At 43.5% G+C, this 14,154-nt stretch overlaps 1 protein-coding gene across 2 annotated transcripts in view; it reads left to right on the top strand.

Moving 5' to 3' along the window:
- Positions 1 to 5,057: 5,057 nt before the first annotated feature.
- Positions 5,058 to 14,154, top strand: part of CMTM8 (CKLF like MARVEL transmembrane domain containing 8) — a 67,098-nt gene continuing 58,001 nt past the window's right edge. For both annotated transcript variants that reach the window (XM_066584487.1, XM_066584486.1), the window contains exon 1: positions 5,058 to 5,385. In XM_066584487.1, coding sequence (XP_066440584.1) covers positions 5,245 to 5,385 — 141 coding nt within the window. In that variant the 5' untranslated portion in view covers positions 5,058 to 5,244. The remainder of the gene's footprint in view (positions 5,386 to 14,154) is intronic.

The following is a 14,154-nucleotide window of genomic DNA, read 5'->3' as shown; positions in this document are numbered from 1 at the left end:
GCCCAGAACTTTAAACTTGCCCATTTTCCTGATTTTAACACATTAACTTCAAGATCTGACAACTTACTTGCTGCCTAATATATCCCACTCCTTCACATGTGCCATTGTCATGAGATAATCAAGGTTATTCACTTCACCTGTCAGTGGATAACGCAAAGAACGGGAATTATCTGTAGATCAGCATGTTCTTATTCGACGACTCATGCAGTTAAAGGTAGAGATCCTCCAATAATATCATGATGTAAGTACATAGAACAGACGGCGATGTGCAATACTTAATGATACCTTACTGTCATCTCAGATCATAATCTAACTTATTTCTAATTACTTATTATGTAAACACATACAGCAAATATCTGTCTCATTTTCAGATGGATCATGAAGACCATTCCGCCCATAAGAGGATGACCTTATACGTCAATATGGTCATTAGTAAGCAAGCATTCACACGGTTCCATTTATCTCAATGAGGTTTGGAGACATTCATATGCTGGCCTACAAAACAGCCCCGTCGGATGAACGGAAGAGATCTTCAATAATCTGTCTCTTGTGAATTTCCCCAACTGCTCCCAAAGAGGTTGTCGCTCACTTTTACTAGACTCCTGAATGTCTGCTCAAGTACTGTACTGATACGTAACTTCCCAGATTTGTCATTCAGGAATTATCACCTCCTTGTTCCATGTACTAAACTTAAAGGGGTTGTCCCGCGGCAGCAAGTGGGGTATACACTTCTGTATGGCCATATTAATGCACTTTATAATATACATCGTGCATTAAATATGAGCCATACAGCAGTTATTCACTTACTTTCCCTGCGCTGGCGTCCCCGTCTCCATGGTGCCGTCTAATTTCAGCGTCTAATCGCCCGATTAGACGCACTTGCGCAGAAGCGTCTTCTCCCTTCTGGTCGGTACGGGCACGAGCGGCATTCTGGCTCCGCTCCCCTTCTACGCGTCATCGCGTAGCTCTGCCCTGTCACGTGTGCCGATTGCAGCCAATCAGGAGGCTGGAATCGGCAATGGACCACACAGAGCCCACGGTGCACCATGGGAGAAGACCCGCGGTGCATCGTGGGTGAAGATCCCGGCGGCCATCTTGGTGGCCATCTGAGGAAAAGAAGGAAGAAGTTGCAGAGAGGGGATTTGGGTAAGTAAAATTTTGTTTTTTAATTTCACCACATCCCTTGGGTTTGTCCTGCGCTGAACGGGGGGGGGGGGCCTATGCAAAAAAAAAACAAACCCGTTTCGGCGCAGGACACCCCTTTAACCCCTTAAAAACCAGGATGTTTTGGTCCTTAAAAGGACCAGACACTTTTTAGCGATTTTACCCATAAGGTGGTTTTATGATCCAATTTTGTTGTTTCTGGCCTCCAAACATTCATTTTGCTGTGTTTTATTTTCTCATCACATACAGGGCTATTTTTTAATAACTTTTCACAGAAATTTTTTTTATTTTATTTTATGTGGGGTAATGTGTACAAAAAAATTATATATATTTTTAAACTTCTTTTTAAACTTATATTTACGTTAAAATAAAGTACGGAACAGGTTCATCATTTTGGATGTTCGGATACATCGTTTGTATAAACTTGGATTGCAGAGCAGATATGGCGACTGTTTATGTTGGCGTCAGCGGTTAGTCGTTTTCTATTTTTCACATTCATATTTTTTATTTCATTCTGTAATTTTTTTTAAACTTATTTTTGTAACTTTTGGCATCATATAAGACCTCTGGAGGACATTCACGCTGTATCTTTTTATTTCACTCTTTTCTACTGTAACCGGGGCATTCAGAAAAGCAGCATTCAGATGAGCCCCGAGCTACAGAAGAAAACAACCCCCCTAGTGTGACGGTAGTCACTGTCAGAGCTGGTAAGAGGTCTGCTAAGACCCTTTAGCTCTGACATGCTGTGGGCCGCCGGCAATCACGTGATCGCCGGGTCCCATACAGGAAATGGCAGTGCTGTTTCCTTAGTTCTCTACATAAGCGCTATGAAGTTTGTAAAGGAGGAGGCAGAATTGGGTAAAAACAACTTCTGTCTTCTCCTTCGGGTCTTTGACTGACATTCAAGAGCCCAACCTGCTCCTGACAGATTGCAAGAGCAGAAGCTTTAATACCACATCATATTTTTACTATTGGCCAGGATTAAGTCCTTTTTCACATGGGCTACAAAATCATTGCTACAAATCGCATGTATGTGAAGCTCATGGTTTCCAATGGGTTCTTTCACATCAGAGATGTTTTGTAGCCTGAAAGAACCCATTGGAAACCATGAGCTTCAGGCCTTGTTCACACGGGCGACAAAGTCGCGCGGTTTTATCGCATTGCTACAATGCTACAAATCGCATGTATGTGAAACCCATGCTTTCATTTGCATTAATTCACACATGCGATGTTTAGTAGCATGCGATATCCCAACACAAAAAAACTTCGCAGGCCCTGCGATATTCCCGCGGCTCACAAGGTTTTGTAGCCCTTGTTGCCCTATTGAGCCTTCCTCTGTGTTGCGTTGCATGAAAACGCGATTTTCGTGCGGTGCGATGCAACCTTGACAGTAGGAGATCCTACTGTCAAAGCCATAACCTAAGCCGTGGCTGCAGGAAAAAAGGAAAATAAAAAGTATACATCACCTTAGAAGCTCTGTCATCTCCGATGCGTCTTCTCCCCGACACTATTCTCTTTATCTCTTCTTGCCAGGGATTGAAAAATCCCTGCCTCCTGGAAGCGCTGCCTCTGATTGGCTGACGCTTAGCCAATTACAGCCATTCATTGAGTGCTGGCTATGATTAGTTAAGTGTCAGCCAATCACAACCAGCGCTTACAGGAGCAGGGATTTTTCAATCCCAGACCAGTAGAGATGAAAAACAGTGTCAGGGACCAGGGAGAAGCTGCAGCGGAGCCCCGGACAGCGCTTCGAAGGTGATGTATACTTTTTTAACAATTTTGTCTGCAGCTCTGGCTTATTTTCAGGGTAGGGCCTATATTTCAAGCCCTCCCCCGAAAATCCTTGCATGTGGTGCTACAAAGTCGCGCATTCCCAGCGGTCCTCTCTATGCAGAGAAAAGTGAGTTTGCTGGCGAACAATGTGTATACAGATAAGAAGTATATCTCTGTATCCACTCCTTAGGTCCCCTTATACTGAACAATTATCTCGCGGGAATCTGAATGATAACATTGTGTTACAAGAATATATTTTCAGTGTTCTTGCCAATATTCAGGGTGCTGAATCCAAATCTGGCAACCAACATGGTCTGTCAGGGAAGATAGTGAAGTTATAGACATAAAGTAGGATATTCAGGATTGTCCAACTTCATTACAGTATATTGGCTATTATAACCATGGGCCTCATTTATCAAAAACTGTCTAATAGTAAACCTGTATTTGTTGCCCACAGCAGCCAATCACAGCTCAGCTTTCATTTATGAAACTGCTAAGGTAAAATGAAAGCTGAACTCTGATTGGTTAAGGGAAACAAAGACAATTTTACTATTAGACAGTTTTGATAAATGAGGCCTCATATTTTCCTAATGAAACAATATGGCAGCCGAAACAAACCAGATAGCTTTTGCTACATATGTGGTGAGTTAACATTTGAGAGACATAAGAAGATGTTGTCTGTAATATGGAAGGCCTACAAACATTATTTTAGACGTGATAGTGGAGATGAGGACAAGACTTGGGACCCGCGTTTCTGATGGAAAGATACCAATACATCAGTGTAATTTGGGTTTATGATCTAGAGAGAATAAAAGAGACATTGTGAGGTGCTATCCTGTTGTTGTTACAGCCTGGATGTCTTCTGAAGGCCCCTAGGGCTGCCATGAGTGATTGGCTATCAAGGTGTGCCTATACTGTATAATGAGCGATCAACTGATTCAAATCTCCTGTGGGAACTGAAGAAAAATGTCAAAATAAATTAAATAAAAATTATTCTGTTTAAAAGAAGAAAAAAAAGGAATATCAAAAGTAAAAAAAAACAAAAAAAAACTTTTCCCACTTATAAAAAATTGGTATGGTTGTGTCCACAAAAGTCCAGATTATTAAAATGTCACATTACTAATCCCACGCAGCAAAGGCTGTCAGAAAGAAATATACAGAACGCCAGATTTGCGCTTTTTCGGTTACCCCTTAGCGAAGAAAAATATGGAATAAAAAGTGATCAAAAAGTTGTTTGTACCCTAATACAGTATTTTTAAAAAAAACTACAGGTCACCATGGAAAAAAAAATGACACTCACATAACTCGATCGATGAAAAAAATGTAAAAAGTTTTGGGGGTCAAAAGATGTCAGCAGGAAGCGTTTTTAAAGAGGTATTTTATTGTTATAGGTTGTACTGCTGAAAAGTTCTTAACATTTTCCAGCCCAATATATGTATTATTGAAACATACAACTCGTCCCGCAAAAGCAAGCAGTGAGACATGTAACTGGAAAAGTCTTGGTGTGGAATCTGGGGACATGATATTCCGCAATGTTTACGTGTGAAGGGTTTTTTTTGCAGCAATTTTTCAATAACTGCCGCAAAGAAGGGTCACAAGACACACTAATTACACCCTAAAAGCAACATACAAGTTCTTTTTTTTTTTCTTCAGCCCTAGATTATAGTTATTCATCAGTTTAAATATTTCTCCCCAATGACGGGCATTGCTATTGTTATTATGGTTGTGTTACGAAAATCGCAGCTAAAGACGCGTTTTGACAGCACTGTGTGAATACAGCCGTACAGGGGGGCTATACATCCCAGTTATCATGTAGTTCATAAGGACATTTAACTACAGAAGGAACCTGCAGGGTCAGAGGCTGGTAGTCAGGTGAGGGTTTGCAGAGAGGCTGCAGTCTGTCCGTGTGTCATATAGTGAGGCGAGTTAGAGGGGTAGAGGTGCCCACCTGCCGTATACCATAGGTGGCATCACCTGCCTAAGTCCTTGCAGGGGCAAGGACTTGTATTTATTACATGATCTCTTTCCATTGCTCCAGCAGTCTTCTTACTGAGGATGATGAGATTTACAAACAGGAGGGAACAGGTACATACATGGAATGCTACCTGAGATCCGCCCCTGGAGAAGGAGGAGGGCAGCAAGACTGCAGCTCCAACTACTCCATTGTATGCTTGTCTCTGGGCATAATTATCCTGGGCAGGAAGCGTTCAGCCCCCGTCTGTTCATTATCTGCACTTTATAACTGAGGTCAGGATTAAGGGGGTGATGTGAGGAACTCTCAACTCCGCTTGGATTTGTGTAGGAGACATGGAAGAGCCAAGACCCCGGTCTAACACTGTGACCACCACCAGCAGCTCCTACAGTGAGGCTTTCTCCACTAGTGCCAGCCTGTCCTATGACAGGAGCTTCCTCAGAAGTGCCCCTGGTGCCCTGCTGCTGGCAGAGATAGTGAGTACCACCTCTCACCTGTGTGTATGACGGCTGCTACACAATCAGATCTCTGTATATCCGTATGATATGTGTTTACTGGTTTAGATTTTATTTTGTTTATACTTTTATGTTAGTCCTATATATTTCTTAGTAGTCCTTATTTCGTGTGTGTTCGTTCTCCTTCCAGATACGTGTATTGCCAACACAATCCAAAATAAGCAGTGTTTTGTATACTACTTTTTTTTGCATTTTTCCTCCATTTGCACACTTAGTAATCTCTGGTTGATTCTGGTTTGACTCAAAACAAATATTTCACTAAATATACTCAGTACTGCTTCTTCAACAGTTGTCAGTAGCAGGATTACAAACATTCCTGAGTTGATGATTCTGGGGGCTGCTTGTCATGTTTTTGGGCTGCTTTCACATTCGCGTCGCAGGTTCCGTTTTCCTACTATGTTATTGGAGCAGGAAAGAGGAGTCCAGAATCAATCTTGATAATGATTATAATGACCGGCATTTCATCAGATGGAAAAGTCCTGACTTTTTCCTCCGGCATTTTATGACAGATCTGTGACGGAACCTCTGAACAAAAGTTTCTAAGACAAATGTGAAAGCTGCCTTTCTCACACATTTTCCTATGTAATTTCTGAAAAGTTATTTATCCCCAAGCTCCTCCGTGCTAAAATACTTTTCAATATTTATAATTTACACTACAAATGATGATTATTTCACATCTCCTACTACACAGCCAGGCTATATGTATATATATATATATATATATATATATATATATATAGTAACCAGGATCCAACAACAGGTATGTTTCCATGTTAGGAACGCAGGCAGCAATAGAGCCAGGTGACGGTAAATCAGGGTGGTTTATTGCCAAACTCTCAGTCATAAACAGGCTTTCTCCAGCAAGATAATGTCCATAAATCAAACAATATAACAGTCCTTGTAACTCTATACAGGGATTCTCACCCAACCCTTCTCCTCAGGGTTTAGCTTGCTTAAAGGGGTTGTCCCGCGGCAGCAAGTGGGTCTATACACTTCTGTATGGCCATATTAATGCACTTTGTAATGTACATTGTGCATTAATTATGAGCCATACAGAAGTTATAAAAAGTTTTTTACTTACCTGCTCCGTTGCTGGCGTCCTCGTTCCCATGGAGCCGACTAATTTTCGCCCTCCGATGGCCAAATTAGCCGCGCTTGCGCAGTCCGGGTCTTCTGCTCTCTTCAATGGAGCCGCTCGTGCAGAATGCCGGCTCCGTGTAGCTCCGCCCCGTCACGTGCCGATTCCAGCCAATCAGGAGGCTGGAATCGGCAATGGACCGCACAGAAGAGCTGCGGTCCACGGAGGAAGAGGATCCCGGCGGCCATCTTCACCGGTAAGTATAGAAGTCACCGGAGCGCGGGGATTCAGGTAAGCGCTCCGGTAAGCTTTCTTTAGGTCCCTGCATCGGGGTTGTCTCGCGCCGACCGGGGGGGGGGGGGGTTGAAAAAAAAAAAAACCGTTTCGGCGCGGGACAACCCCTTTAAGCTCTCCAGGTTACTTTCACTTGGCTTTTCAGGGACTCTGCACAAAGTCTGTCCTCACTTTGCTCTGGCTGACCACACTCTGCAACCATCTCTCTCTTACTGAGGTTTTGCCTGTTCCTTTCCCAATTAGGTTTCAGTGTTCCAGGTTCAGGTACTTCCTGGACCGGAGTGTACGCGTGATCCGGACAGCCCCTGTCTCATGCAAACCCCATATACACACCATCCAGAACTTGACCCCTTACTTCACTACAATATATACATATATATACAGTGGGGAAAAAAAGTATTTAGGCAGATACCAATTGTACAAGTACTCCCACATAAAAAGATGAGAGGCCTGTAATTGACATCATAGGTAAACCTCAACTATGAGAGACAACATGAGAAAACACATCCAGAAAGTCACATTGTCTGATTTTTAACGAATTTATTTGCAAACTATGGTGGAAAATAAGTATTTGGTCAATAACAAAAGTTCATTTCAATACTTTGTTATATATCCTTTATTGACAATAAGAGAGGTCAAACGCTTTCTGCAAGTCCTCACAAGGTTGGCACACACTGTTGCTGGTATGTTGGCCCATTCCTCCATGCAGATCTCCTCAATAGCAGTGATGTTTTGGGGCTGTCGCTGGGCAACACGGACTTTCAACTTCCTCCAAAGGTTTTGTATAGGGTTGAGATCTGGAGACTGGCTAGGCCACTCCAGGACCTTGAAATGCTTCTTACGATGCCACTCCTTCGTTGCCCTGGCGGTGTGCTTGGGATCATTGTCATGCTAAATGAGCAGCCACGTTTCATCTTCAGTGCCCTTGCTGATGGAAGGAGGTTTGCACTCAAAATATCAGTGTATCTTGACGCCACCAGAAGTGTGGGTGGTGACAACATACTAGGTGCTTGACAGGGGGGGGTGACGCCCCCTCTTCATGATAGGCTCTTATCTCTCACCCTCACAGCAGGTCCTGAATCCACAGCAGTCTAGTCAAGTGAGTATAGCAGCGCTTCAGCAGCAGCTTCCATCCTGTGTGGTGTTCTCCATGTCAGTGTTCGCAGCGGCAGCAGCAGCGCTAGCATGACCGTGGCAACAGCTGCACCGGCGGCGCCTTCCCTCCGGCGTTCCTGATGTTCCCCACGCCATCTGCGGCAGTGTGTTCACAGCAGCAGCGCTAGGCTGACTGTGGCCAACACTGCACCTGTGGAAGTGTTCCTGGCGTCGGCGGATTCACCCCCGCCGTCGGCTTCTCCCTGTCACTGTGATAGCACTTACTGTCTCCTGCGGCATCTGTGGCAGCGCCCTCCCTGTTGAAGCGCTGCACTGACTGTGCACTCCTGGGGCCCTGGTGACTATCCCTGGCGGCTGCAGTGTAGAATTTTTTGCCTCCGCTCCTCTGTAGCAAGGAAGCAGAGAGCTGTTGGTGCAAACATTGAACCGGTGAACAGCGCCGGTAAGGGCAAATGTAAAGCACTTGCGCCCTGCACACTAAGTCCCCCAACAGCAATAAGCAGCGTGTTCTCCCTCATAGCAGTGTGTTGACTTTTGGCAGGAGCCTTTGGGATGTTTTGGGGTTAGGCTACACCAATCCCTAGCCGTCCTGCCACGGCAAAAAGCACTACACACTCTTCAGCTAGGACCTTTCTGAAATCACCAATCAGAAGCTAGGGGCGTGACAGGGGCATGCCTGCATCCAAATCCTGTCAAACCCCTAGCTTCCTGGTGGCATCAAGATACACTAAAACCGGTATAGTGTTGGATCTGTCTTTTTGACGCCACCCTGTATATATTAGCTATATGTGTGTATATTCTAAAAACACCCATAAGGCTTCATGTCTTTACCTGATAAAGGCCAAAAGAGTGCCATTTTGGCCTCAGTCAGGGTGGAGTGAGTTGGCATACTTTTTTCAACTGTATAGGAAGCCGCAGCAGACTGCACTTTCTTACATATGAGGGCTGCCATAAAAAGAGCACATGTCGTCAACTTGCATTCTGTGACATGGGTATTTCAGCAGAATACATTCATAGCATACCAAAAGGATCTGACGGGTTGAGGTCCAATCACTGGGCCCTCACTGATGAGTAGAATGAGTGTCCCATGTCCTATGTTTCTGCCATGAAGCCTAAGTAAGCATTAACAGGGGATATGTACCATCCCTCTTCTTAAGGTGTATGCGACAGGGGGAGTCTGAAAGCTCAAATCCCCACTAGTCAAACAATTAAAACCTCTCCTATGGATATGCCATATCTCCTGGAAGCACATATTCTAACCTATGAGGCTATACACATTATTTTTTATACGAGCCAATAGTCCACATGAAAAGACTCAAGGCATCTCCTATTCCTGTCCTTTTCATGGATGAGAAACAAGACATGTCAATGCATGTGAATGTGCCATGTCCATGGATATTGATGCAAGTTGCACCCGAGTCTCTCGGACCAACTCCGTTATGGCTAGTGTGCAACTTATGGGATGACTATTAGTAGCGTCAGTGCCCGACAATCGTCCCAGCAATGATCGCTCCTGTGCTTTCACACAGGGGTGAGGATAAGGGCAGTTTCACACTAACGCGCAATTCAGTGAGACTAAAAGGGCCCATATGTAGAAACATACCCTGACTCCGCTCATATCCTGCCACGTCCGGCACAACACTCACCTATACGTATTTACATAGGATTCTTCACACGGTATTTGCAGTCTGTTCTCGCTCAGCATACTTTGTCCTAAATAAGAGGAAAAAACATGCAGCAGATACAATGGCTGAAGTTATCATTGTATGAGCAAGGTGCGTCTGTATGTCATGCCTGCCCCTGTACACCCTCAGGTGGGACCAAGGTCCGCATTTCGGTCAAATATTGACAAATTACATAAATAGAAAATTTCTAATAATTTTAATATTGAAATCATTACCTGAATTCGGCTCACCTGACATGTCTTTTTACTAAATACTTGCATGTCCCGTGAAATAACAATTCTGGAGCATTTTTTCCTAAGAACTCTGCATTCTGCCAATCCTCTGTTCTTCTTCCTGGACAAGTGTGAATAAATCGACCTCCGGTTATTATAATTTTCCTTTTCAGTTTGCAGGGATGCGCCTCACTTCCTATTGAATGGTGACACCCATAAATTTATAAAATTCCAGTAGGAATAATAGAGGAACAACAATTTTAAGAAACGATGCTCCAGAGTTGATATTGCAAGGGTGATGCAAGCATGTTCTCAAGCAGATATGTCAGAAGGACTGACTGATCCCTATTTAAACAGAAATGTTCCCATTTAGTCTGTTTCAGACAAGTTTATTGGCTCTGTATTTGGTCCGTCTTTTGCGGACCGTAATATAGAGCTGCTGTTCATCTTATATATCTGTTCACATGGCCGTATTTTTCACACAGCATGAACTATATTTACTTTCTGCCTCCGTATTGCTATTCTTTTGGGCGGATTCAGACGAGCGCGAGCGCAACTATGTGCGCCGGCACGGCACGTAGTTGCGCCTAAATGAGGGAATTTCTTCCTCTTCGCTGTTTTTTTAAACTCTGCGCCAAAGAGCAGGAGTCTAAAAATAATGGCAGGAACATAGGTGCTGCCTGATTTTCCCCGCATGATCATCAATTACCCTCCGAGAAAAGAGCTGGTGAAAACGAAACCACTGAAACCCTTTTGAAATCAGTGATTTTGTTTTGACCCGTTATGTGGCCGTGATTATCATAGTCGTGTAATAGGAGAAAAACATGTTTGTCTGAATCCGCCTTTTCTATTAGAAAAACACGGAAAAACATGGAAGTAGCAGCATGTAAAATATCCCAGCTTTCCCTTCTAAGGAAATTACAGAATAGTTTAATCTGCATTCATATCTGCGTCAGGGTTCCATTTTTCTGCTGCAATTGGCTCCGTCTCAAGCCGCTGCACACCACCGGGTTGCATACAGGATCCCGCAGGGGAATCCGACCTTGTGCCCGGCCAGTGACCCTCACGTACCTGTCCGGATTCTTCTCATTCTGCACTGCGGATGTCCTGGCCGTCCCGCCGGTGTACATGCGCCGTACAGATTATGCTGCACCGTCGCTAGGCAATGTGGTTGCGTTTTTATGTGCGGATTTACGCACTTTTGTGATATGGTAGCACTAGATCCTGCTTCTAACATCACACTGGTGAACTTAATCAACAAAACATCCACAAACATGGATTTTTAAGCTCATTCAGAGAGAAGGAGATTTGTAAAATCTCATTAAGCCTTTACAATCCAATTTGTACCCTGGTTTTCCTAGGGGGCTTACTCTTTTTCTGCCGTTATACGACGACGCTATCTGCTGGCTAAAGCTAGTACTGCATGAGGGGACACATTGGATAGGCTCCGACAGCAGAGAGGCTGGCAATATACAGTAAGAGAACCCCGACGGACGTCTTCCAACATCAGAGCTGTACAGCCTTAAATCATAATGTCTTTAGACATCAGACAGTGGATTGGAAAGGGTTAATTGCCTTCTAATGTAAATGCTGTGACAGTTCCGTAGATTTTACTGCGTCTGTGAAGACGGCCTTAATGTATTTCATTGAAAATGCCCATAGCCAGATATCAGAAGCTTAGAAACTAGTATGAAAAGCAGAAACGTCCAACAAATGTCAACACAAGAAGAAAAAAAGGAGTATGAAGCCAAAAAAATTAATTAATTAAGAAAACCCCAAATCGTATCACAAACAACACAAGAAGAGTGAAAGATATGAGGACAAAGACTCCGTTGTGATGCATCTTAATGGGCTCTCTGTCCTCATACCTATCTTTCACTTATTGCATTTATTGTTTTGCTGCATCTTCCTGGATTAATTTCCTCATATTCACCTTTTTTTGTATGTTTATATTACTATTATATATATATTGTTCTCCAATTGGCTAAATATTCTCAGTTTGACAAAACACGTGCGCTAAATAGCGTCCGTTTGTGCGATTGTTGTCTGGCTTCAGTTCTTACTCGGCGCACACCCATGACTGTGGATCTGTGCCTGTTCTGACTATTGAGCACCGAGTATCGCTCGCACTTTCTTCGTGAATTCCTATACATGCGCTGCCTTGTCTCCAGCGCTAGTTTCCTGAGATATGATCATTCGGAGGGGTATACCAGGAGGTGTGGAAGCGTTTGTCACCACTTCAGAAAGGAAACGTGCGTCGCGGAGTCTCCTCACTACATTGGGGGGTACTTTTTCAGTATGTGGTCTTGACTCAACTTGCACTTGGCTCACTCTACTCAATCTGTAGTATTATTTTATGTATGTGTTCCACTAGTCATTGAGACCCATATATTTCTCTGTTAGGCTAAATTCACGCGGGCGAGAATCTCTTGTGTGTTTTGTGCATTGCGAGACACCCAAAACTCATGAGAATATGAAATCTATTCTTTTGAATGGTTATACAGATGGGCGTTTTTTTTTTTTTAATTTTTTTCCCCTCAGAGCGATGCTGCGAGGATAAAAATCGTGGCATGTTCTATCTTTTGGCGTTCCCAAAACACCACGCCCATTGTTTTCAACGAGACCTTAAAAGGCATCGCAAAGCACTCGCTTGCCAGCAATGTGCATGCGAGTGCAATGTGATTTTTCCCATTGAAATTAATGGGAAACACTTGCGATCCTCTAAAATGCGTGAAACATGCACATAGGCAAGCGCAATATCAGGCCAAGTTCTCGGTCCGATATCATGCTCGCCCGTAGCCTTATACTTAGATTTGTTCTGCACTTTAAATTCCCATTCAATGGATGTTTGGTTTTATTTTAGTCTTCTTGTTTGGCTCCATCCTCCTTTTTTCTTGTGTTGACACTGAGCCTTATATTAATCATTACTAGTATATGGGGCATTAAGTTATAGTGCTGAATATACCTTGAACCTTTACTAGAAACTCCTGCATGGTTTTGTATGTGTTCATAATGTATAACACATGTAGCAATACACATAGAAGTACTGATGATGATGATTATCCGTTCAGTCGCACCCGTCCTTCGGTCACTCTGTGGATCAATGTTCTCCACACATTCCTCTCTTCCACCTCTTCTTTCAGTTCGGCGATTATCATGTTGTCGGTGGCCTTGATTATATCTAGCCATCTTGTTCTTTGTCGTCCTGATCTTCTCTTTCCACTGACCTTGCCGAGCTTCAGTACTGTTTCCAGTGAGTTAGCGCGCATCACGTGGCTTTTGTTGCAATGCTAATATCCTTGCTTTTCCAGATCTTTTCCATTCCTTGCATTGTATTCCTACCAAGTGTAATCCGTCTCTTGATCTCGGGTCCAGATTGCCCGCTGCAACCGATTTTGGATCCAAGGAAGATGAAATCTTGGACCGTCTCAACCTCTTCATTGTTGTTGATGTTTATGTTCACTGTACCGTTGCCTACCGTGGTCATGGCTTTCGTTTTATTGCGGTTCAGGTACAGCCCCATGCGTTCGCTTTCTTTATGCCCTCGTTGGATAAGTTATTCTAGGTCCCTCTCACTTTCTGCAAGCAGGGTGGTGTCATCTGCATATCGAAGATTGTTAACATTTCTCCTACGGATTTCTGCATACCGATTGAAAAGGACTGGTGATAGAATACAGCCTCGCCGTACTCCTTTCTCGATTCTGAATCAATCCGTGTTTCCATAAGCCGTCCTGACTGTTGATTCTTGGTTGTTGTAATGCGACCTTATAAGCTGTTCATTATGTTCTGGGACGCCCATTTACTTCAGACACTTCCAAAGCTTGTCATGTTTGACACAATAAGATGCTTTGCTGTAGTCGATGAAACACATGTACACATCCTTTTGATACTCAGGTCTTCTCGGGTACTAGGCATCAATAATACGTTTTCACTAGAAACAGACCCCTGTATAGACTGTATTGACTTTTCCAGAACTTTCCCTTGTACTGCCCTACTTGCTCCATCAAGTGCTGTATGCACGGCGCAATACCTTATTACACACAAAATCCGAAGGCGCGGGACATGATTTTGTTTCCGGCAGACGCATATGAAATTCAACAGGAAAAACTTCTGTATGTCTCCATATGAGATTGGAGGCTTACAAAGGTACAGTAAGGCCCCTTTCACATGAAACGCTGCGTATTTGCAACTACAATGATTATGTGTCATTGAAAAATGTTTCAAATTATTAAAGCTGGCCCTCTAGTCATGGGAAAAAAAATTTGCCCAAGTGTCGGAGAGTGTAGTAATATTAAGGGGGTATTCTGGAGACGGGGCAAAATCTCCCTAACATTTCCACTTACTG

Source organism: Eleutherodactylus coqui, chromosome 12 (genome assembly GCF_035609145.1).
Source record: "Eleutherodactylus coqui strain aEleCoq1 chromosome 12, aEleCoq1.hap1, whole genome shotgun sequence".
Classification (NCBI taxonomy): Eukaryota; Metazoa; Chordata; class Amphibia; order Anura; family Eleutherodactylidae; genus Eleutherodactylus; species Eleutherodactylus coqui.
The sequence above is the reverse complement of the archived record's forward strand: the minus strand, read 5'-3'. Positions and strand labels throughout refer to the sequence as shown.